Source organism: Biomphalaria glabrata, chromosome 14 (genome assembly GCF_947242115.1).
Source record: "Biomphalaria glabrata chromosome 14, xgBioGlab47.1, whole genome shotgun sequence".
Lineage (NCBI taxonomy): Eukaryota > Metazoa > Mollusca > Gastropoda > Planorbidae > Biomphalaria > Biomphalaria glabrata.
Genome location: NC_074724.1, coordinates 8,098,362 through 8,125,927, shown reverse-complemented (window position 1 = coordinate 8,125,927; position 27,566 = coordinate 8,098,362). Strand labels below are relative to the sequence as shown.

The 27,566-nt window shown below is 34.0% G+C and overlaps 1 protein-coding gene across 1 annotated transcript; it reads right to left on the bottom strand.

Annotated features, from left to right (window-relative positions):
- Window positions 1-2,792: 2,792 nt before the first annotated feature.
- On the bottom strand, window positions 2,793-4,420 carry LOC106066338 (uncharacterized). Its single transcript, XM_013225330.2, has 2 exons — window positions 3,822-4,420; window positions 2,793-3,373 (listed from the first exon to the last, which is right to left on the bottom strand). Exons 1-2 carry the CDS (start codon window positions 3,902-3,904, stop codon window positions 2,875-2,877), a joined length of 582 nt encoding a protein of 193 aa, XP_013080784.2. The 5' UTR covers window positions 3,905-4,420; the 3' UTR covers window positions 2,793-2,874.
- Between the last annotated feature and the right edge of the window lie 23,146 nt (window positions 4,421-27,566).

Sequence of the window (27,566 nt, the reverse complement as noted above, 5' to 3'; positions counted from 1 at the left end):
CTTAACTCTAAAAGATTGTTGAGTTTCCCCCCTTTTTTATTGTTTTTTAAGGTACTTAATAAAAAATGATTTTTCTAAAATAAAAATAATACAAATATTTGCAAGTTATCTATCATTTTATTCAGAATTGCAACCTTTGTCTAGTAGATGATAAAAAAATTAGGTAGGTGAAAACATTTTTCAAAAAATCAATTCTTGTGACATTTTCTTTTCTTTTTTGCAAAACAAAACATATTTATGACAAAAGGCATGAATAAAAAAAAAAAGTATAAAAGCCAATGTGAATTAAAGTAATATTTTCATCAATGATAACCATTTTTACGTGTCATATATCATTTTTAGGCAATTATATAGGATACTGAGATTCTGAGGTGACTTTTTATGAAACAATATAAAAACAACAACAAATCGCCCAAAACAAAATCCTCTTGATAAAAGACCTAATCATAGAAACCAAACATATAGATTATTAATTACAAAGAATTAAAACATTTATAAATGAAGTAATTAAAGTAGTCTTAGTTCACACAAAAAAGTACATTGAATGTGAAAAAAATGTTATTTATGATAAAGTAAAAGACAATTTCTTTCTGGACTGAAACACAAGAATGTACCACAAACACAACACATGGACCTAGTCTTTCTTTCAATTTTGTGAGGACTATAACAAAGTTTAAAATTTTTTCTATCTTTTGAAGCAACCATTGCAGGTAATATTGAGTGGCAGGTTTTAAGTTTCATATGTTCTACAGTAGGAACTGGGTCATAATGTTTGCTAACTCTCTAATTAGTTCAATGGTGAAATCTAACTGACTGTAGTATGGGCTTCTATTTAATTCTTCAATATCTGGATTTTGTTTTCTCCAGTCTTGAAATAAAATATAACTATTAACTCTAGTAATATCAATGAATTGAAAAAATAAGGTTTTCCAGTACTTGTTAGTTTTGCGCAGCATGTTATATTTTATTTAGTAGCTGGTCACTTTTATCCATCCCTCCCGTAAAAGAATTATAATCCCCCACTAGTTTAGGCTGTTTAACTTTTAATTGTTCAAAAACACCATTATTTTTTGTTCTCCTATTAACATAATTGAACTCATTTGCCGAATGCATGGTTGAAACTAATGAAACTGTTTTGTTATCCCTCCACTGCATAGCTAAAACCTGATCTTGTCTAACCCATGTCATCTCCCCCCTCTTACTAACATTTTCCCACTGCTTCACATTCTTAAGTTCTGTTGGAAACCCTTTTCTATTGCTTATGATTGATCCACAAGCAACAATACCTTTTTTAAAAAGATGAATAACAAGTACAAAACTGGTATAAAAATTATCAAAAAATAAACGATAGCCTTGATTTACTAGAGAGGACACTAACTTCATTACTACATCATATGCTAATCCAAAAGTAGAGCTATTCCCTTCTAATTTCATACATTTTCTCCTAATAAATTCAAATAAAAATCCAACCTTAGCAAGTTTATCAGTGGCCACCTCAGTATATCTATTGCTTACTTTCAAAGAGCAAAGAATTTATTGAAAACAAAATCTAGTCATGAACGCTCTGGCCCACAAACCATTGAACAAACTCTTTCCGTTCAAATATAGCTTAAAGTTGGAAATCTGAACAAGTCCCATGTACATCAGATGTCCCATGAATACGTAAAACTCTTCAATGTCTATATCCTTCCAGTTCTTGTACATACTTGGTTTTGTAGGACCAGTGTCAGTAGCATTTTCGTTGGTAAATTTACAGAGCATTTCAACTAAAGCTTCTGTAAAGAACAGTTTAAAAATGGAAAGAGGAGTAAGGTAGTTTCTCCAGTTTTGCCTTGTTACACTCTCAGGGAAATGAGCTCCAGGAGGCCTTTCGGGTCTGAATGCTTGTATGTTTTGGGTGATCGAAAATACAATATGGCGTACCATAAGAGTTAATGATTTTTAGCTTAGCAGATTCTGTTTTGGGGCATCTCTGCATGTAATGACATAATGTTAGCAGGTCAGGAGGCACTAGACCTTTTTCTGCTAAATAGATTTTATTCAATCGGTAGGTTGGGGGTAACTCTACCGTGTGGGTCCGATCTGTGCACTCCGGTCTGCGACCAAAGGGCGGCCTTCGCCTGGGCGATCAGACCGCACAATTAACTATCAACTTGAGCTAAACTAAACTAAGCTATTAAAAGGAAATGATGAAACTAGATTTATCAGGCAATTTATATACACTTTTATTTACACTACACGAATTAACCTAAAATCAATAATATATATATACATCAAACAAATAAACCCTAAGACAACTATATTATCTCTTAAAGAAATTAAACAAAACAATAATAATAAATCAATTAAAAACTTAAATACCAAAATACTCCACTCGATCAACCCTAATCAATGGAACACAAAACAATAAACTAGTACTTACTTTACTTAACCTAAAAGCTAAAAAAATAAACTCAGTCTAAACCCAAAACTGGCAAACTCCAATAAAATACTCTAATTCCTGCCTACTACCTAGATCTATCAGTTACCAAACAACTCTAAATACCCACTAGACCTAAGCTTAAAATACAACAAAAAAAGGTACAAGAAGGTGATGGCAGACTAATGGCAGTAAGGATAGCAGGCAATCCAAGCTGAATATAAGTAAAATATATAAACACAACACAAAACTTCCCTTAATCATGACACGACTGTCAGCGTGAAACAAAAGGGGCTTTCAACGTGTTTGTTGCTAGCTTATATCCGGCCCCGCGAACATATCAGAGAACATGACGTCATGCTAATTTTCATGAGAAGGTTTAGTTACTTTGGTCTTGACAATATCAGCTGCTTTATTCATGCTTTTTGCTGCTGCTTCAAGAGCTGCTTTATTTTTTATTTTTTTTTGATAAATTCAAAAATTTCTGGTCTAAATGCTGATTCATCGTCATAGCAAAAGGAGGACAATTTAGCAAAGTTAATACCACTCTCTTTACAAGCAAGAACACTTCTTACGTTGACGTCAAATAAATAAGCATTAGCAGCTTTTTGTGATGTCCAATCCTGCCAAACAACAACGTTGCAATGATTGCAATAAACTTCAAAGTGTTTTGCAAAGCCACTTTTTCTCTCTGATGTCAAAGATAGAGTGCTTTTTAAACAGTTTATGCAGCATAAAGATGAAACAAGAGAGGATAAAAACTTTGAACTGATGAAGTAATAAAGAAGGTCATCAGTTGGTTGTGGCGCAACATTTTCTTTGTAGCCTAATTTTCTCTCAGTTGCAGATATGTTGGCTGAATCATTGAAATTTTCAGTAGACTGATCATCATTTTCAAAAGTGTCAACAACTTGGTCCAGCTCTCCCTCTAGGGGTTGTGAGTCTATGTCAACACTGCAAAAAAAAATAATTTATGAAACAATTTTTTACAAACTCTTTTTGAAAAAAAAATTGATCTTGTAATTATATTTCTTAGTAACTTTCTTTGGAAATAATATAGATCTTTATATAATGCTACAAATGTTAACGAAAAAATAGCATAAATAATAATCATCTAGCAGCCTAGCTAGAGTAATGAAGATCTACTGATCTATTATAATCTATAACAAATATCATTAAACGAAAATGCAAAACAGTAATACGCATTAGTGATTTGTTAAATTATCTAATGATTAGATCTAGACCTAAGTCTAGTTTACTAAAATAGATGCATATATTTTCTTAATAAAAAAGTTTATTATTCTGTAATCACAACGTGGTCTAGATCTAAATCTAGACTAGTCTACCACGTAGTACAAGTAGAGAATGGATTTAGATATCTAGAAGTTAAAATCTAAATTACCTTGAATTTTGTTTTTTGTGAGCATTACACCCTCTTGGCTTTGCATATCTCTTCCTTTTTCCAAACATAAATCCTTTCGGCATGTTGATAAAATGAAACAGAGTACTGATGCAAGTGTGGTACGAAAATATCAAACAATCAATAAACAATGGTTGCCGTCCAGTTTAGACAGGAATCTTCATTCTGCGCATGCGCGATGTTAGAAAATAGCACAGGGACAATGGAGATATGAGGAAAAAAATCAAAACTATGACGTATTTCACAATAATGCAGCATCACATAGTTATTTTTAGAATAGCAACTTTGCATTGAAAATGTATTCAGCAGGAAATAAGCTTTTATTTGATATCAAATATGGATATGTAGGTAATTGGTAACTAAGCATTTTTTTCATGCAAATACAGTGAATTTTTATTCAAAAATAAAAAATCGTGTTTACCCTATGTCAATAAAACACAATTTTTGAGTTCAAAATGAATTTTTTATGCATTTTCACGTGTGCCCCTGTATAATATACATATTGAATTGTTTAATTTCAACAAAATTGAAAAATCGAAATTTTCAATGAAATTTGACTTTTTTCACTATCCAGTAACCCCTTAATTCTACAACTTTAAAATATGCGACTTGTCTCTCTAAGTTCCGTCTACAAATTGTCGAGCTCAGCTCAGCCAAAACAATCCCCAGGCAAAACCCTGCCCAATCACGTGATCAAAATGACGCCACAATTTGTCTTTGATGTAATCTCTTTTTATGATGTGTAATATACAATTCCATGAAAAACGATTCCCAATACTAAGCTGTTGGGGTTGTAGCATAAGCTAGTTGATGTCCGGGTAAAATTAAAATAAACTCCCCCAGTCTGCTACGTGACAATTGGTATATTACATATGAAATAAAACATGAGTGTAAGACTGATCCAATTGACTGTGCGAAATCTAAGTTTAATTAATGTTTAATAGACTTGTTACCTGTTGGTACTTAATATTTCAATTCATCTTTGTGATATCTGAATTTTATTAGTAAGCTATTTATTTGACTTAAAATTTTAATTTTGAGTTTTAATTGTACTAACTGACTTTAATTTTATCTGCGCTTAATTCAAATCACATGTGCGATATGTGAGTAGATTTCAATAGAGTTTTATTTCTATTTATTGACTTCATTGTTTTGTAAATTAATGGCTGGCCGACCTATTGTTCGTACTCGTATTGTAGACATCAATGAACTAATGGACAGATTGGAGGTGAGAAATGAATTTAGGAATTTGTCAGAGTTGTTGCCTGGCCTAGAAGCTGATGCAGTAATAGAGTGGTGTGCTAGAAGACAACATTTAAAATTGAATTCCATTGTGAAAATTGCAATGATCTCTGCTCATTAGTACGCGACAGACATAGTGCAGACAGTTATTGAGGGTCTTACATTTAATGTTGCTTGTGAAAATCAGTGCGACATGGCTCTTTTTTTGCAGGCAGCCATTTAATAATAAAGCAAATAATTATGACCTATTGTGGGAAGCGTGGTAGAGAGGCTTAGTACGCTTGAACTTGGCTTGCCTTGGCTAACTATGAAGGGGGCTCGACACCCGACTCGAACAGAGATGTGTTTATTGAGCCCCCGAAGGCGGCACTGAAAACCTTCTCCCAGATACCCCCTCCTCCCACTGGTATACTAATGAGATTGGACCATAACGCTCTGAGCATGCTATAAGCATGGAAGTAGCAATATATAAAAGCTATAATTTATTTATTTTTTTTTTTTTAGGCTTGTGACATGCCACAGCATCAATAATCCAGTGGATAAATCAATCATTACAGATTAGTGCAATTTTTTGCACTAGGAATATGCACAATATGTTTTTGTAAATAGGTGGCGTCAAAAAAAAATTTGAACCCATTGAGGTTAAGATAGATGAATGTCAATATTTTTATAGGGAAATATCATCATGGCCAATGGCGAGAGGGGCAATTCAATGCGAAAATATACCTTGTATAGATCTAGATCTAGAAGATCTATGATCAATGGCAATCTAGATTCAGGGGAGAGTGGGGAGAAATGGTCCACAATTTTTACTTTTTTACTAAAAGTTACATAAAAACATAAATAACAACTCAGATGTTTTTTATATTTCTCAATAAAGTGACTATTTATTTCAAAATATAGTCTATAAAAAAATAAAATTATCATACTAAAGAAAAAAAAAAAGAAAAAATACCACCCCAATATGGGGAGAAATGGACCAACTTTGAGGGAGAAATGGACCACCTGTGGACACAAGAAGCTTTAAAGAAATTAATAAAAACTTATTTTTTTTAAAGAGACATTAAATGAGATATATCTTTCTGTTCTTTTTGTACCTTTACAATTTACTGGTGGTGGCAAAATTGTTTTAATTTGTCCATTTCTGACTTTCCCAATGTCTTCTACTGTCTGACAAAAAAACTTGTCAACCAGTTTCCCCACTCTTTTGCAAAAAAGAATAACACCATCCTCATCTTCTTCTTTCATAACCTTACCAACTAAATATTTTGTTTTCTTTCCTACCTCAAACTCACACAAAACATAGTCGTTAACATTCACACTTTCGACACTATCCATTCTCTCATCAATATTTTCATCACTACTGTCATTACTGTTGCTAATACTATCTGTCCTATCATCAGTCATGTCAGTATCAAATAGATTCTTTTTTACATTAGATTTATCCCCAGATTTAATGCACTGCTTTAATTTTATTTCCTCCATCATTGGTGATGATGTTGCGATCATACATTTTCCACGTTTTTTCCCTCTGTTGGTTTGCTTGCGAGGAGCAGCTTTAGGATAGCCTAGAAATATTTCAGGTGAAGCAAACATTTTTGGTGAAGCTGCATCCGAAGATACTGTATGGGCCAACAAATTAATTGATGTCTCCCCTTGTGGAGCTGCGTCCCAAGATACTGACGGGACTAACAAATTAATTGATGTGGTGTCCGCTTGTGGAGCTGCATCAGGAACAAAAGGAGTGTCAGTGTTTGGTGATGATGAGCTACAATGTGCCCTTGGTCTTGCAATGTCTATGTCTGGTAATTCTGGGTCTGCAACCATAGGCCTGTCTGTAAGGTCCGAAGACAGTAATTCTTCATCAGAAAATATGTCTTTATCTAGAGGCCTACTTTAAAATCTGCACATTCTCAAGTACAGCAGCTACAAAGCTTTAAAAAAAAACACATTTAGACAATATGCACCTGTTGAGGTACTAAATAATAATACACCATGCATAGGAATAAGAATGTAACAAAATATATATATACCCTCATGCTAATAAGGTGAGGAAACAAATTTCATCTTCTCTTCACGAACATATCTGTAGGTACTGCCATCCTCCGCTTTAACCATATACCATCCAGAAGCATACGCAACGGGGACAGTATCTAAATTTGTACAGAACTGTTGCATCTGTATCTGGGTGTAATAATTATGGGTAGTTTTAAGCACAAAGTTGCCTTTGTCTTTAGAAAATTCAAGACAAAAATCTTTCCTTTTATCAGATAACTGAATAAGACTTTGTCTGGAAGGATTGTAAATACATTTGATCTTTACAATCATTGGATTGTCAGGACGGTAAAGCAGCCCATCAGGAGAAGCTCCAATAATAGGAAAGAGTGGGTGAACAACTAGTCCAGTGTTGCGGAATATATGTTTGGGGAATTTATTTCTCAAAATATTTTTGACCATGGGTTCCCTTAGTTTACCCAATTTCACAGGCAAAACACAAAAATCTTTATTACTATTTGCCAGTAAAGATGTAGTAAAATCCAGAAAATTATCCCTCTTCTTTAAAATTATATGAACATTAGATGCTGTTAATCGATACATTCTTTCTCTGCACAACTGCTCACAATTTTGCTGCATTGTCTCTCTAAACACACAAGTTCCTAGAGATTTTTCTCACGTTTTCATGATAAAAAACTTTGAAAAACAGGAAGTTCATCTGGTAGGTCTTTGCCAATGTCTGAAATGACAAAGGCTGGTAAAGGTATAGTTCTGTCATAAACGATAAAGTCAGAAGTTAATTTTTTGGGATCTGCTTGCAGAACTGAAAATATAGGCGTGTTCCCTTAGTTTACCCAACCTCACAAGCAAAACAGCACTAAAATCTTTATTACATTTTGCCAGTTAAGATCCAGTAATGATGTAGCTAAATCCAGAAAATTATCCCACTTCTTTAAAATTATTTGAACATTAGATGCTGTTAGTCGATAAATTCTTTCTCTGCGCCACTGCTTAAAGTTTACTGTATTGTCTCTCACTCTAAACACACAAGTTCCTCTAGTTTGAAAAAGAGGAAGTTCGGCTGGTGGGTCTTTGCCAATGTCTGTTAAGACAAAGGCTGGTAAAGGTATAGTTCTGTCATAAAAGATAATGTCAGAGGTTAATTTTTTTTTTATCTGCTTGCAAGAATAGGAATGTGACAAAATATCTATATACAAAAATCATGCTAATAAGGTGAGGTAAAAAACTTCATTTCCTCTTCACGAACATATCTGTTGAAATTGCCATCTTCCGCTTCAATCATATACCTTCGATGAAGTCCAGTAGGGAATCGGCGCCGGAGGCGCCATTATCCCGTTGATGGTTAGAAAGGCTTTTATCCAACCACCAGGCCTGGACATGGGGCTCTTCACCCCTGTCCTGTCTGAGGGCACCCAACGGTAGGCGGCCATATCGGTTGACTGAATGGGAAGACCGTGCCGTGCCGTGTACACAGTGTACCGTCCCCGGTCCTGGCCCACTCGCTATAAGTGGCCGAGAACAGCGCTAGCTGCGGGGAGCTTGTCTCATATTCCTATACTGTAACTGCCACTATTCCGTGCAAGGACCGCCACTCCAGCTAACAGGACACTGATGACGGCCCCCTTGTGGAACGGCGTGGCGGACTTTTTGGACTGGGTTGCAGGTTACTTGTTCCATCCCCACCCCGAGTGAGATAAAAAAAAAAAAAAAGCTCACCCAGGGAGACCTGCTAGAAGGCCTGGTTCGCTACTCGTTCTTAGCCTGTCCAGATCCACCTCTGGATGTTTCCACCGGAGGGCCACGCTGAGCCGACGGGTAGCTGGGATATCCTCCGGTCAATCATATACCATCCAGAAGCATATCTAGGCACAGCAGTAACTAAATGATAAGTGGGCTCATATTGCCCAAACATTCTGCCTTGGCCTTTCACTCGACATTCAGCTAGAACCCTGCTCCTGGGGACAGTATCTAGATTTCTACAGAACAGTTGCATCTGTATCTGGGTGTAATAATTATGGGTCGTTTTAAGCACAAAGTCGCCTTTGTCTTTAGAAAATTCAAGACAAAAATCTTTCCTTTTATATGAACATTAGATGCTGTTAATCGATACATTCTTTCTCTTACATTCTTTTCTCTGCACCACTGCTCACAATTTTGCTGCATTCTCTCTCTAAACACTCTAAAGTTCCTAGAGATTTTTCTCTTGTTTTCATGATAAAAAAACTTTGAAAAACAGGAAGTTTATCTGGTAGGTCTTTGCCAATGTCTGAAATGACAAAGGCTGGTAAAGGTATAGTTCTGTCAAAAAAGATATAGTCAGAGGTTAATTTTTTGGGATCTGCTTGCAGAACTGAAAATATAGGAGTGTTCCCTTAGTTTACCCAACCTCACAAGCAAAACAGCACTAAAATCTTTATTACTTTTTGCCAGTAAAGATCCAGTAATGATGTAGCTAAATCCAGAAAATTATCCCGCCTCTTTAAAATTATATGAACATTAGATGCTCTTAGTGGATAAATTCTTTCTCTGCGTCACTGCTCAAAATTTTCTGCATTGTCTCTCTCACTTATCACACAAGTAAGTCTAGATTTTTTCTCACTTTTTCATGTTAAAAACAGTTTGAAAAAGAGGAAGTTCGGCTGGTGGGTCTTTGCCAATGTCTGTTAAGACAAAGGCTGGTAAAGGTATAGTTCTGTCATAAAAGATAAAGTCAGAGGTTAATTTTTTTTTTATCTGCTTGCAAGAATAGGAATGTGACAAAATATCTATATACAAAAATCATGCTAATAAGGTGAGGTAAAAAACTTCATTTCCTCTTCACGAACATATCTGTTAAAATTGCCATCTTCCGCTTCAATCATATACCATCCAGAAGCATATCTAGGCACAGCAGTAACTAAATGATAAGTGGGCTCATATTGCCCAAACATTCTGCCTTGGCCTTTCACTCGACATTCAACTAGAACCCTACTCCTGGGGACAGTATCTAGATTTCTACAGAACAGTTGCATCTGTATCTGGGTGTAATAATTATGGGTAGTTTTAAGAACAAAGTTGCCTTTGTCTTTAGAAAATTCAAGACAAAAATCTTTCCTTTTATCAGATAACTGAATAAGACTTTGTCTGGAAGCAATGTAAATACATTTGATCTCTACAATCATTGGATTATCAGGATGATAAAGCAGCCCATCAGGAGAAGCTCCAATAAAAGGAAAGAGTGGGTGAACAACTAGTCCAGTGTTGAGGAATACACGTTTGGAGAATTTATTTCTCAAAATATTTTTGACCATGGGTTCCCTTAGTTAACCCAATCTCATGGGCAAACAGCACTAAAATCTTTATTACTTTTTAAATCAAGCAGTTGTTTTCTATAAGGATGCTTTTTCTTGTTCGCCGCCTGCGGCGTTTTGTTTCTGGGAAAATTTCTTTTTTTCCCAGGAGCCGACGTCGTCGTCATTTTCCCGTCCAATTTAGTTTTCAGTTTTTTAAGTTGGCAATTAACGGTAAGATTTTGAAGTGTCTTGACATTGTCAGCCAATATATTTAAAGCCTTTTCTAATGTTTTAAACCGTTTTTTCGTTTCGTTATATTCAAGATCACTATCTTTTTCACACATTTTGTACATTGCACTGGTCGAAGAGGAAACATCATTGATGTTGTTATTGTTGTTTGTATTCTTTTGGGAAAACAATTCCATCAACACACCATCCTTTAAAATGTCTACAACCTCACTGTCCTTAATGTGTATCTCAATGTAACATTCTTGCGCATTCTCTGAAGACAATTGTGGTTTGTATTCCATTGTACTATTGTAGGTGTTGGTTGTTGTTGTTTTAATATATCTTCGTCGTTTAACAAAAAATGAAAATCACAGCAAGTTGGCATTTTACCTCAAGTCTCTGTACTTCGGCTATCAATGCTCGCTTTGATTTCAGGCAGGTAACCCCAATATTCATAATTTATTACATAGCCATAGGGTGTTCGGCACACTGGATAGGTTTCACAAGAAAAAATGTTAATGAAAAATTTTATTTGTCTTGCTTTAGAACTACATGACATGAGTTCTGCCAGCGATATCTGCTTTTCTTTGTCCTAACTGCTTCAGATTTTGGAATTACTCTTTGATCATTGTAAGTGAAAGGAGCTGGTGTTTTATTATTTTGTGATTCAAGCGTGTAATTAGCTATGTTTAAGGAAGGGTTAGTTCTTCTATACTGAACTAGACAAGAAAGCAAATCTTCAGCTTAATTGAAGGTAGCATCTTCTAATATAGGATTTACACTAACATGATCTTTATTTTGTTTTCTGTAATGGAGACTAAATCTTTTTTTACCGTCTAACGTTTTTGCCTGACCTCTATTATTATTGTCATTAAATTGAAATGCAGCAACAGCAAGTCTGCAAAACATTCCTTCATACCAAAAGTTAGTATTTTTGGGAGCAAAATGCAATATAAGACTGAAAAGCTTCTAAGGAACTTGTAGGGTGCGTTGAAAGTTGGGAAATATCATTAATTTTTTATTATTGAAAAACTTCTGTAAATTTACATGTGCTTTACTTTGAGATTTGATCCATTTTTTTTGTTTTATCCTGCGCATCAATAGGTTCATGCAAACATTTTTGGAAAATGTCATTTTCATGTTCATGAATATTAACGTTTTGACTCCATTTCCTTTTGATTTGAATTACAGCTACTAGCTATCCAATATACCATATTGGTAATAGATTTAATCCAGTCCTCTATGACTGAACAGCCTTTCTGATTACTCATCTTACTAAGCTTTTTTTAAATACTTTTTGATATATGCCAAACATCAAAAGTGTGTTTTATTAATGGCTTTTCTACTCTTAAAAACTTTCTAATCTGCACATGCCAATTACTCACAATTTCTGATATACATAAATTAAAAGAAGACAAGTATGTCAATCAATGTTTCAACCCCTCCAGCTCCATGTGGTTAGAGCCCTTAACTTCATTAGATTGAATAAGCCACACAGGCTAAAGCAAAGTCACACAGGCTAAAGCAAAGTCACACAGCCTCATGGCAGGCCACCAAGGCTTTTATCAGGTCCCTAGCCACACAGGCTAAAGCTAAGTCACACAGAGTCATGGCAAGCCACCAAGGCTCTACTAAGGCCACACAGACCAAAACATCTCAAAAATATAAAATGCTAAAAAAAAATACCATATCAACACACAGCTGACATGTTCAGCCAAACAGCAAAACACATAATGGAAAAATAACATTTCTAACAGCATCATATCACTAACATAAAGTTTATGTGTTATAACATAAGTACCCATGCTCAGACAAATCTGCCCTAACCCGCAAACACCTTTCCAGCAGAATGTCAGAAGTAAGCCGTTCATAAATAGGTTTTATTTTGTCAGCTACATTTTTGGAGATAAAGCTGCTACTCTTACCCTTATGAGAAGGAGGGGGCTGATTATGAGCCAAAGCTGTCTTATAAAAACACCAAGAAGCCTTTCCAGCAGGACATCCATCATGTTGAGGACTTTCATCTGTTGAAGAGGCATGATGTAGTGTTGTCATAATCTTCTTTCTCAGTTGTTGAGCACTTGCTTTTGCAACAGCCTTCTGGTAGTGATGTTGGAGAAGATTTATTTTTACCTATTATCAAACCAATAAGAAACAAATTAACAACCACAGTAGAAAAAAAAAAACAAGGGAGATTTTATAAAATGCAAACAGTTGTTATATAAATAAATAAGATCATGTCATATATATATATTGAGTAATATCTAATCACCTGTGTCAAGCTTCCAGTTTTACGACCACCGAGTGTCCTGCCCAATTTTGATTCTGTTGAGACTAGATTCCTAGCCTTTTAGCCACATGATTGGTCCACTCTTCTTTTTTGATAGCATCATTGTAAGGTGACAGTGACTGTAGTTCCTTGTAGGTTTTGCAGTCTCCATCACTGACAAATGTAGTGTAGTGTAGGCCAAACTTCAAAGACCTTTGCCACATGACCTTAGCCGCATTCACCTCCATGAGACCAGCAGAGCCAGAATGGTTGATGACACATTCTTCTTGATGTTTTTGAAACCACTCATCATATGCAGCCTGTCTTCTTTTCAACACGATCTTGCCAGTTGTTGAACATTTCTGTAAAATACTGTAATGACACAAGATGCGTAGAAGTTGAGGTTAATCGGGTTTTTCCATAGTGACGTGACGAGTAATTAAAAAGTAGGAGAACGGAACAAGAGGAGTAACGGACAAGACGCCTTGGAGGAAGATGCTAGGCTAGCGACGATAGAGGACTGTGCCCTTTTTATTGTTAATTAAATTATTGAAATTATCAGCCTGCGTTATTAAGTATATCACGTTCTCTCAATGGTGCCTGACGTTACAATCTATCAATTGTGGATGTCAGATGTCAAGATCTATGAAGATGCTATAATGGATGTCACGTTGTAGATTATCTTGATCTGTATCACACCATCAATGATCGTGATTGCCGAGGATCTTGAAATAATCTTTCAATAAGATGATCGTATAGAAGTAGCTAGATCTATGTTGATAATACGATCATTCAGAATGTTGCCAGTTGATAAGAGGATCATCTAGATCTAGGAGTTACTATTTGACAATACGATCTAAGTATTTTATTGCATTCAATGAAGAAACTTCTCCTCGTCTAAAAACAATTACTTTAATTCAGAACTTGAAAAAGCTATTTCACAAATAATTACAATGGTTAAATGTACTTGAACAGAATAACTGATCTACACTATAATATAACTGAGTTCTTATACAAAAGGTACAAGTTCTCTATTTCACGTTACATACAAGATTGATGTTATCACTAACACGTTCCAAAACAAGACTGATGCGATTTTGGATCTTGCCCGGGTACTAGAGCGTAATCACGTGATCAGCAACTCTACTCTGCAAGACCAACCAATAAATGCAGCTCAATGTACAACAAACAATATTTCAAAGCCAATCATACCCACTCTGAACACGTAGCCCTCCGCCTGATGCCGTGTGAAGGAATTACCCAAGGTCATTGACGAGCTAAATATAGATACTGTGTACGTGACAAAGTATATTCTTTATTCATTCTGTTGTTGTGTTATATGGACTTGCATGCGCCATTAACATATATACTCATCAACAAAATAGACCATCAACAATACATGTGTTAGCAGGTCAGGAGGCACTAGACCTTTTTCTGCTAAACAGATTTTATTTAACCGGTAGGTTGGGGGTAACTCTACCGTGTGGGTACGATCTGTGCACTCCGGTCTGCGACCAAAGGGCGGCCTTCGCCTGGGCGATCAGACCGCACAATTAACTATCAACTTGAGCTAAACTAAACTAAGCTATTAAAAGGAAATGATGAAACTAGATTTATCAGACAATTTATATACACTTTTATTTACACTACACGAATTAACCTAAAATCAATAATATATATATATCAAACAAATAAACCCTAAGACAACTATATTATCTCTTAAAGAAATTAAACAAAACAATAATAATAAATCAATTAAAAACTTAAATACCAAAATACTCCACTCGATCAACCCTAATCAATGGAACACAAAACAATAAACTAGTACTTACTTTACTTAACCTAAAAGCTAAAAAAATAAACTCAGACTAAACCCAAAACTGGCAAACCCCAATAAAATACTCTAATTCCTGCCTACTACCTAGATCTATCAGTTACCAAACAACTCTAAATACCCACTAGACCTAAGCTTAAAATACAACAAAAAAAGGTACAAGAAGGCGATGGCAGACTAATGGCAGTAAGGATAGCCTGCAAAAATCAATACATAAAAACGTTAAAAGACCTAGTGTAGTACACAAACCTACCTAGCACATGAGGTAATTACATATTAGTAATTAGCCTCCATGTAGCTAATAAAAGCCACAGAATTTAGATCAAGTCTCCGCCACAACCCACACAGGCTGGGTAGACAATAAACAGATCCTAGATAACATTAGATAAAAGTGACAACAATACACATTAAATCTAGGTTAATGAGCCGGCTTATGCCAGCCGCCATCTTGTACATAAAAATACAACAAAATTAAGGGGACATACGAGTCGGAAAGAAGGAAAAAAAAAAGTTCTCCATTTAGACTAAATATTTTATATTATCTTAATAGTACTTAATTAAACAATTGAAAAAATATAGTTTTTGACTTTATAACTTTACTGGTTGTCATGGAAACAATCCAAGATGGCCGCCAAACTATAATTAAAAGCTTATAACTCAAAAAATACTTAAGATAAATTAATAATTTTTACACACAAATATCATACATGACAAGTATTAAAAAAGCATGAAGGGAAATATTGTTATCTTTTATTGTCTTTCTTTAATGATCTTTTTTAATGATAAATATTTCATAATTCTAAACTTTGAAACGCTAAAACAAAAAAACTATTTCAAATATCAAAAAGTTTCTGCATGCGTTTGTAGATATCTATGTACAGAATAAGTATGCCAAATATGAAGTATGTAGCTCAAGTAGTTTTAGAGCATTAGCGTTTGGCAGATAGAGATATAATACAAAAACAAAAAAAGGAGAAAATGCAAAAAAACAAAATAAAATTTCAATTATAAAAATTTTGTCAGGAAAATACTAGATAACAGGTATGTAATTTATAGGTTAGTATAATAACTATCTGAAAACATTAAAAAAATATCAATATTTAGTAAAGGGCATATTCTAAATTTCATATAAATATAGCAACCAATTGGTAAAATAAAACACAAATTGTACACAATTGTATTACAGAGTAATATTTCAAACAAAAAATCTACTTATTGAGATATCAAAAAGTTTTTGCAAGCGTTTGTAGATATCTATGTACAGAATAAGTTTGCCAAATATGAAGTATGTAGCTCAAGTAGTTTCAGAGCCTTAGCGTTTGGCAGATAGAGGTATAATACAAAAACAAAAAAAGAAGAAAATGAAAAAAAAAAAATCAGTTACAAAAATTTTGTTAGGAAAATACTAGATAACATGCATGTAATTTATAGGTTAGTATAATAAGTATCTGAAAACATAATAAAGATAGCTATATTTAGTAAAGGGCATATTCTAAATTTCATATAAATATAGCAACTAATTGGAAAAATAAAACGTAAATTGTACGAAATTGTATTACAGAGTAGAATTTCAAAAAGAAATCCAACAAAATGATTTTGCATGCATATGTAGATATATATGTACAGAATAATTATGCCAAATATCAAATAAGTTCCAAAAGTAGTTTCAGAGCCTTAGCGTTTCGCAGATAGAGATATAATACAAAAATACAAAAAAAGAAAAATTACAAAAAAAAAAAATTCAATTACAAAAATGTATTCAGAAAATCACTGAATAGCAAATATATGTTATTTACACTTTAGTATAGCAGCTTTTAAAAATAGCTATGTAGTATATTCCATCCAGATTACATTATAAAATAATATATTATATACCGGGTATAACATTTAGCAACCATAAAGAAAAAAAAACTTGATAAGAATGTAGGATGTACCGGTGTGCAATCTAAAAACCTAAACAATTTGCAACAATAAATATTAAATATTAAAGAAAAGAGCTTGCTTGAAGTTCACAGAAGATTAAAATGTCATATATATAACAATGTCAAATAAGAAAAAAGCGCTAAACTCAAAATCTGAAACTCATGATGACTGTTCAGTAGTTCTGTTATATCTCTACTATTCATCTAGGGAGTTCTTTAGATAGCATATATATAATTGTCAGTTTAGATAAAACTTGCTAACATTTTCTCTTGAGTTAAGGTATCAGAATATATTTGAAAAAGTTTGTTGATCTATATTATTTACATAAACATAAGCAGAAGGTGTTGTTTAAATTTTGCTACAAATTAGTTATTACATTTTTGTTTCAAATAATTAAAACAGCAGCTAAGCTGTCAATATGCTCTAACTATAATGAATACAAACAAAAAAAATTATATAATACAAAAAAATATTGACAGTAGTATTGCTAATGAGCACCAGCACCATATACATTCCCATCTTTGGCCAATTCCTCTCTGACTTTTTCAAACCGAGTTAAAGAAACAGTCTTTCTTCTTTTTCTATAATCCTCTTGGCTAGTAGTGTCAGACTGAATAATTCTTTTATCATTGACCTTTTTTAAATTATCTAATGTTACATAAGAAACATCATATGCATCTTATTCATCACGTTAATTAATTCGTTGGCGCCAGCATTAAATATTGACACAGCTCTAGCAACACTGCCTTTCACTCTGCCAAGTCCCATGAAACTTGTTTTAGGACATCTCGCCCAAATCATAGCATTAAGGCTTTCGTTGTTGTTTTGAGTACCACCATGAGCCATTCGTTGAAGCAAGGACTCATCTAACATTCTTCGATAAATTGGAATTAGCTTGTGAGCCACCTCTAGAGACAAAAACATTGATGCCTTATGATTAGAGTGGCTGTCAGGGTCTTGTCCCAACGAAACAGCTTGTTGGTACCAGCACCAACTATTTTCTCCTAATGGACATTGTCGATGATGGTGTTCAGTATCTGTAGACATGGAGTGGTATAATCCTGCCCAAACAACATTCCTCATTTTGGACACATCTGGAATATTGTCTATGATAGCACCACGATAAAAATTCTGCAAACTGTCACATTTTTTTTCTGTTAACCTGCCAACTCTTCTGCCACCAAGATGGCATTCTTTGGCAAGTTTTCGAAGCGCTGTCCCCATGGCTTAGACTCAAGCACAGCTTTAAAAGCAGAAGAATCTCCATCACTCAGCATTTCCACATATCTAAAATTATATTTTGCCACAGAACGATTCCACAGAATTACAGCACTGTCCTGTTCCATAGACTTGTTGGATTTGTGGTGATTAGTACAGCAATCATGCTGTTCTTTCCAAACTGCGAGGTCAGTTGCGTTCATGCTCTCAGCTTTCTGTATGTGGCATGCATGGCAGTATTTAGATCTAATATCGAAGTCGACAACAAGACTTGTTAGTAAATCGATGCAGACACCTACACCATAAAGCGATGTAAAGCCTCGCTTTTGCCAGGTCCCATCATAACTGACTGAAATGTCAATCAAAGGGTTTTCTCCTCGTTTAATGGCTTCCCTTCCCTAATGTCATCATCCATCTCTGCATAAGCTTGACGTATGGCGTTGGCTGTACGGTAGAGCATGTCTTCCCCAGACTGAGTGTCACTTCATGTCACAGAGGTTCTAAAACTGGACTGTGACAACTACCCAACATTATATATCAAAGTAAACTGCGGAAAAAAGAGAATCTTAAAAATTAAATCTTACAAAAATACAAAAAGGAAGAAGAAAGATATTTATGTTCTAAACTCGTACCGGGACCCTATACCGCTTCTAGACTTGCACTTAGACTGAAATTAGAAAATAACTACTAACCTAACCTAAGCGCTAAAGACAAAAATAAGTAGGACTAATCAGGGACAAAGAAATGGAAACAGTGCCAACAACTCTAAGACTAGTTAACTATTTTAAAAAATACTTTTCCTCCACGAGTAAAACACAAAAAGGTTAAAACTAAAAGATGGTTACAAATAGCGGAAACTAAAAACATACAGCACTGACCTATGTAAGAAGAAAAGACACTAAATTAAATTATTCTAGCCTGGCCTATATAAAGTAAACAGATTGAAATACAGATAAAAATAGATAAAAAATAGACCTGGGGTCGCACGCTCACACATGTATTATATTTTATTGATACCGGTAACATACTTTGATTTAAAAATGCATTTTTATAAATAATAAAAAATCTTATAGATCTAGCTAAATTAATATAACTTTTTCCTGACAATATGTTGACATCACATGGGAGAGGAATATACTATAAAGGTCAATTCGATTATTAAAACTGTTATACATGCAGCAAGAAAAATCCCAGTTCCACTATGTGAGGAATTAAAAAAGGAATTAAAAAGAATGGAAGATGAGGGTGTCATAGAAAAAGTAGATCATCCCACTTCTGACACCATGTAATAGACACACTAAAGCAACAAGGTCTCAAATAATACATTTATTCTATTAGTTTTCTTTACTCCAGCCATTTGTTCTGAATCTGACCTTCTTTTAGACACAATCCTCACTTACACACCTTCTTTGCTGTTCACTCAACCATGTACAATGAAGGTCAGCTGGTCATTTCATATGTACACAGGCACACACACACACTATCCACGTAAAACACATACACTTACTATCACAATTAACACTAGGAAATGTCATAAATAAAACAAAAGTAAAGTTAATGGTGCCCATCGATTTTTATCCTTGGTTAGAATTTTAAAAGCTAACAAAACATGTACATCATACCTTGGTTTAAACTTGTGAATTTCATGTTCCCTAACAATGTCAGCGTTTATGCAAATGTTGAATTTGTTCTGCCTGCAGGCACAACCAAAAAAAAACATCAAGCCGACTGGTTCTTAGGACATAGGCAGCCAGCCGCTGGTACTGGTGTAGTTTTATGGCTGCATGAGATGGCAACTGAATCACCATTACCCTCCCTCTAAATGTTGGCCAGAATGTATTGCCTTGATAGAAAAACAAAAATTGAATCAATCCTTCTTGCTTATTAAAAACTAAATTTAAAATAGTTTTTAGAACACATGTGAAACTGTAAACAAAATATTTACATGTGAGGGTTATATCTACTCAAAGTGTACCTTTAAAAATCTAGTCAATTATCACAGTCTAGGTGTTGATAAATAAATAAATAAAACACAATGTGTTTTGACCAATCCACACCTAATCTAGATCTATTTTAAGTCTAGATCTAAATTCTATTCTTAATTAATCTGTTCTTACTAGTTTTACTGGATTTAGATTTAAAGTATTTTTTCACCCTAAGACGTAAATCTATGTAGATCTAGAAATAATAATATACATCTAGTTCATGTCTAAACGCACTTGCAGATTGAAAGATAAGTGTTGCTCCTGTCCTTAAAGTTCATTATTGAAGAAAGGCAACATCCTGATATAATCATAAATACCTTAGCAGTTGATATTCTTAACTAAGGAGTAGCCAGTATATTATTACTTTTGAAACATATCCTTTTTAAGTATTCTGAGTGAATAAGGTTAAACCCCCTAATTGAAATATCAACAAATCTGTCACTATTTAAGTGCGTATATGTTTGGATGGATCATTTAATGATAAAAAAATGAAATTTTTCACAAAAAAAGAGTAAAATAGTAAAAAAAAAAATGAATACACGTCATGATATTTAAGTATCCAAGAAATATTTTCTAAGGAAATGTACACAGTGTCTTCAGCTTATAATTCCAATCACAATAAGCTACAATTATTACAATCAGAGAAAAAACAACTTTTATTTAAATGAATTATTTAGTGTGAGAACCATAAAACTGTGGAAACTGGTTGGGGATGGGGTAAGTATTGAGGCCATAACTTTAAAACTACTTCATAAATTGTAATTCTGGTAGCATGTTTTGTTTCAATATGGATATATTACAAAACTTCCCTTCATCCCTAGCATCCTCTGCATTGGAATGAATATTTTTTTTACTCCTGGGTGTCATTTTAAAAAAAATATTTTTTTTTGCATTTATAGATGACAACATTCTTTTCTTGTCTGCAGCGCGAAATGATGTTTCAGCATAATATCCCAATTCTAATCCCAAAAGTGGAAGTATTGGCCTTTGTCCAAGTTCCCCATCATAATATACAATTGTGGCATCATGGGAAGCTATCTCAAGCCTTTTTCTTCCAACAAATTGGTTTTTGGGACATCTTTTCCATATTAAATTATGGAATGGCTCGTTAGCATTTTGTGTGCCTGATGTTAACTTCTCAAATATTGGTTTCATAGCATCAGTGATAAATTTGGGGGGTTTATTTTTATTTGCTACTGCTAGGTTTAGTTCGTTTGGACACCAATGGCTGCATGCAATTACTGTGGTGACCCGTGTTTCCAAATTGCCCGAATTGACTTTTTCATTTGCAAAAGGTTATTAGTATTATTTCTAATGGCACCACCATAATGGCTGGATTCTAATGATTGCTGCTTGAATAAGTTTTTTTCTCTCCTCCCATTCCTTTGTGGTGTTTGTCATCTTCTTCCAAAACATTTCTTTTGTTAGCATTCTTTAAGTCCACAAGTCGACGTCCCATTCTTTTCTGTACATGACCACAGCATTCCAACATCAAAACAATCTAACAACAATCAATCCTAATTAAAATATATCAAGTAAAAATAAAACAATTTCTCAACTTACAGGCGGTCCCAGCTGAAATTTACACAATTAAATAAATATTAACTCCTACATGGTCACACTGACCAACTGTCAACACCGGAAGAGGAAGAACTGACCGCACCCTTTCTATTTATAGAGCCAGGTCATGACTCACCTAAACTAACTCTAACATTAAAGAGCTGGCGGGAACCATGCATGCACTCAGCACTGAACTATATAAATTACAAATTAAAATAACGATAAAAATAGATAAAACATTAGATTTAGGAGTGCCAGCTCACATGTCTATTACTTTAGTAGCACCTCCAGGATTCATGGAAAGAACATTCGCAACTCCTTTTTTTGACACAAGACCACGCCTCTGCCATGTTCCATTGCATGACACAGTGATGACTGAGAAGCTCTGCTTCTTTTGCATTGTGTAGCACCTGTCCTTGTGGCTTCCAATACTTTATTTCTAAAATAATTACTTCTTGTAATGCTTGCCAGTTGTGGCATATTCATATTTGCTAGAAATTTGTTGCCTTGTTCATAATGCCATCTAATAGAAAACAAAGACACTTGAAACCTTAATTTTTTTTTTTTCTTTGAAGGCATAAAACCATGTTTGCAATCCATGCAGACAAAGAATATAGTGCAGTTAGGTCCAGTGTCTCTTTCAGTAGCTTGAAAACCATAATCTTTTTCACATTGAGAGCAAGAAAATTGATTTACAAAACACAATAAAATTTGAACAATGAACATGCGGTACACAGTCATAGCATCCAAGTAAATGTTGTCTGGTTGAACATTATCATTTAATTACATAATTGAACTACTTTCAGTAATTTGTTCAGTGTTAGTAGCATCAGGATTGACTAGATCTAGCTCTAGTATGTCCTCAGATACAGTGTTTACAGGTTGAATTTCACTGACTTCAGTCTCGCTAGATTTAGACTCAGTCAGATCTAGACTCAATCACGGTATCATCTAGCCTGATTTTTTAAAAAAAACCTATCGCTATGGAATTTCCTCTTCTTAAGGCGATCTTTGGGTGGTTTAGGCATTGTTTATTTAAATAATATTTAATACAATAAAACACACTTGAATGAATACCAGTTGTATTTTAAATAGAAACGAAAGCATAAACAGATAGATATAGTAAACAAAATGGTTGCCAAAGAGACTTAGTAAGAAACGTACTGATTTGTTGGATAGAGAGAAACTCTAGACTTTAATTTCAACCAATGAAAGTTAAGTTTTCAAATAAAATATCTTTGAAAAAATGTATCTTGCTTAAAAAAAATTGTAGCAGTAAAAAAATGTTCAAAATTGGATAATTAGAAAAAAAGTTAATAGTTTTTTTTAAATTATGCATATTTAATGAAGCAAAAGTAAACATTAGTCATGTTAATATTTAAAATATGTATTAACATTGATTCTAAGAATTAATTTTTGATTATTATGTAGAATTGGATACAGTTTCTAATTATAGTAAAAACACAATTGACATAATTTGGAGAAAAAAAAATCATTTTTTTCCCTAGTTTAACCTGCCCTTAAAAAAAATAGCACATTGAACATAGACTAGTTTTCAAGGCATCTTTTATGTTATAGTATATATATATATAAATATCTAAGAACTTGAAAATTAGTAAGATGCTCAACAGGTAAAAAAAGCTGAAGCTGTATGGACTGTATCTCTAATGTCTCAATCCCATTTCTGGCTCTGGCATCAAATTGCAGTTAATCTTGGTAATTTAACTTAGATGACTCCAGCATTTAATTTCAGTTAATTTTAGTAATTTAATTGAGATGACTCCAGTGACAGAAATATATTCAGCTGTTGAAATATTTACACATCTTGAACCAATTAACTCAACACAAACTTGCTGCTTAGTAATACTGAACTAAACTGAACAGACATTTCAGTGTGGAGGGAAAAAAAATCCTCTTAAACGCTTTGACACAAAGTTCCTACTTGGTAGATACAGCCCTTCTTTGTGATGTTGATTCCTCTAAACACCTATATCAGAGTTCTATACTGACTGACATGATAATTTTCTCTGGTCACAAAGTGCCCATCTCTGCCAATATGTATAGAATGGAGAGTGAGATACCTTGTGCATAAGTCTCTAAAACAAATTGAACCAGTCAACCACTGTTCTTCTGGAGATTTTTTAACATCTCCATAGCAGTTTTATTTGAATTGTAAATGCTCCAGAAAATAGACAATCCAAATTAATTCACAAAGATATTGTGGAGTTTAATTAAGTTAGTTTAAGTTGCCCTTACTGATAGAAACCATTTTTCCTTTATGAGTTGCACATCACATAAATAGACTTAACCATCTTTTCTTTTTATCATAACTATTATTTTCTGACATCAATAAGCCACATTGAATAAAAAAAAACATTTCTCCATACATAGTCAAACCAAATAAATAGTTTAATATCATAAAGTTGCCCTCACTGATAAAAAAAAAATATGGATAGTTTCATTTTTAGTTGTTTGTGTTATTGCAGATGATTATTGGAGTGTTTTTATGTAAAGATTTTATGCACGGGATGTTACCAATGTCTTCTGCACATACTATCCAGGCTGTGCAGACATTTCTGCCCTTCTTAGTCTGCTATGACTTGTCCATTCTTGCCCTTTACTGCTCTCTTTGGCTTTGCAAAATGTCCTGATTTTCTGGATGAGTACAGATCTTCTTTTGCTTCTGTCGCCAGGGTTTCTATGTAGGTCTGTCTAATCTGACACTAAGCCTTACGTTTCTTCATGGGTATATTGAGAATACCATAGTCTCTGGAACAAGATATAATATTGGGTGCATGAATTGGTCATTCTTTGTTTTAGATTATTATTTTTAAACATTTTTAAAAATAATTATTCCCTAGAGGTCATAGACTTACCATTGACTAAATAGTTGACAAAATTTGGTGACTTTACTTTCATTTTGTCTAAATATTCATCCTACTATTTATGAAACATGGTCACACTGTGAAACATTTAGGATGAAGGAGGACATTTTAAAAATACTAATTTTTGTTTTTTGAAACCTTTTTTTCCCTTGTTTAAGATTTTCATTTGAGACAAAAGCTAGAAATATGTACACATAATTTATGAATTTAGTTATTTTAGTGTAGTGTAAGTACCAGCTGTTTTGTGTGTATTTTGTACCATGAAAATAATAAAGATATCAGTTTAATAAAGTATATTTTTTTAAGTACAGCTATTTATGTATGTAGATATATCATCATTGAATGTACATTGACCAGTGTAAACTTTTGTAGAAACACTTACCTGTTAAAAATAGTTTGTGGTCATGATTCTACTGCAATATGCTTAGTGTTGAGTGTTTATATCTGTTTACTTGTTTTTTAGCAAATATTTTTATATTTTGTATATTATTTTGTTTTTGTCACTTTAAATGCAATTTTAATTTCTGCATTTCCAAAGTAATTTGTATAAAATTTCTCATTTTCTTTTATTCAACTTCTCCCCAACCTTTTTTTGTTTTTTTTATATTTTTTTTTAGAACTTTTAGAGATTTGAAACACAATTGATAATGTGGCTGTTACATTCCATCTAAATATTCTTATTAACTTGTATTTTATGTTGTAGTTATTATTAATACAATTTGAATCAATGTGAAGGAATTTGCTGGAAATGTCTATAAAGTACAATAGTTCAATAAAGATTTGCACCAATCAAATGTTTGTTCTTCAATCATTGTCTAGTGTCTACTCTACACTGTACTCTTTTTTTTTTTTTCATTTCAATTTTGATCTGCAAATTGACTTTTTGAAAACTGAGAGACTCAACCCCAACATTGGGCTGATTTTTAAATGTATTATGTATTTACATGGCATGAACCTTGAAGCCGTTTAAATTTTAGGCCTAATATACCGGTATTTGAAAATAATAATAATAATAATAATCTTTATTATCCGTAAGGAAAATTGTCTTACAATTTGTGCATTACACCAAACAAAAAACATTATAACTATAAGAAACCAAAGTGTACATTCACACCAGACTCACTCATAATTTACATGTGACAAAGTTTATACCAGATTGTTCTTATTTAATGATTTGATTGCCAGGGGAACAAAAGAGTGAACACTCAAGACATAAAAAAAAAAAAAAAACTTATTTCAAAATCAAAACATTTTAATGAAACCAGATAAGCAAGTACACAAGACACACAAAAAAAAAAAAACAATCCCATGTAAGTACATGATTTACAGGTACTAAATAAGATGTGCCAAAAACTCAAACTCAATTCTGACAAGTCACCAGGTGTATATGGTACTTGTAACATTCTCTGCAATTTCTGAAGAGCAAAAAAAAAAAGTACAACTTTCAATCATAAGCTTTTTTTATATATTACATAATGGTCAAGTCAGCCCACTATGTATTTACTCTCCAGCGTCCATTTTACCCAAACTTGCAGCTCTCTTCTCAGAATAAAAAAGTAACTTCAAGAATAAATAATTTGCCCATATGAAATGAAACCGTTTGACGTCTATCTGCATGTAAAACTTTTTCCTTTGAAGATTTACAAACATCCTGAAGCTGAGGTCGTTCTAGACATTTCTCTAATAGTCCCCGCCTAAATCCGACTCTGATCTTTACAAAAGATATAATTAAGTAATAGATCTATTTACCTTTCAAAACTATTCTTATAGGCACAGTACGCCCTTGGAGGAAAGCCAAGAAGACGCCAAGGATTAGGCATCATGTTTAGACTTGCTATCACTTGTTCCACAGTGTAGATAAATGTGCAAAACGAGTATATAACATATGCACCACAGAGCATATAACATATGCACTTCATCGAGAAATGTGGACCACTAAGTACCGGTAAACAAATATGCACCACAGAGTAAGAAATGTTCACGAGTAGTGAAATGTGGACCACAGAGTATATAAAATATGCACCACAGAGTAGATAAAATATGCACCACAGAGTAGATAAAATGTGCAAAGAGTAGAGAATTGTTCACCAGAGTAGAGAAATGTGCACCAGAGAGTATAGAAATGTTCACCAGAGTAGAGAAATGTGCAACACAGAGTATAGAAATGTGCACCAGAGTAGAGAAATGTGCACCGCAGAGTAGAGAAATGTGCACCAGAGTAGAAAAATGTGCACCAGAGTAGAGAAATGTGCACCACAGAGTAGAGAAAAGTGAAACACAGAGTATAGAAATGTGCAACACAGAGTATAGAAATGTGCACCAGAGTAGAGAAATGTGCACCAGAGTATAGAAGTGTGAACCAGAGTATAGAAATGTGCACCAGAGTATAGCAGTGTGCACCAGAGTATAGAAATGTGCACCACAGAGTAGAGAAATGTGCACCACAGAGTAGAGAAATGTGCACCAGAGTATAGAAATGTGCACCACAGAGTAGAGAAATGTGCACCAGAGTATAGAACTGTGCACCAGAGTATAGAAATGTGGACCACAGAGTAGAGAAATGTGCACCAGAGTAGAGAAATGTGCACCAGAGTATAGAAGTGTGCACCAGAGTATAGAAATGTGCACCAGAGTAGAGAAATGTGCACCAGAGTAGAGAAATGTGCACCACAGAGTAGAGAAATGTGCACCACAGAGTAGAGAAATGTGCACCAGAGTATAGAAATGTGCACCACAGATTAGAGAAATGTGTACCAGAGTAGAGAAATGTGCAACACAGAGTAGAGAAATGTGCAACACAGAGTAGAGAAATGTGCAACACAGAGTAGAGAAATGTGCACCAGAGTAGAAAGATGTTCACAACAGAGTAGAGAAATGTGCACCAGAGTAGAGAAATGTGCAACACAGAGTAGAGAAATGTGCACCAGCGTAGAGAAATGTGCACCAGAGTAGAGAAATGTGCACCACAGAGTAGAGAAATGTGCACCAGAGTATAGAAGTGTGCACCAGAGTATAGAAATTTGCACCAGAGTAGAGAAATGTGCAACACAGAGTATAGAAATGTGCACCAGAGTATAGAAATGTGCAACACAGAGTATAGAAATGTGCACCAGAGTATAGAAATGTGCAACACAGAGTAGAGAAATGTGCACCACAGAGTAGAGAAATGTGCACCAGAGTAGAAAGATGTTCACAACAGAGTAGAGAAATGTGCACCACAGAGTAGCGAAATGTGCAACACAGTAGAGAAATGTGCACCACAGAGTAGAGAAATGTGCACCAGAGTAGAAAGATG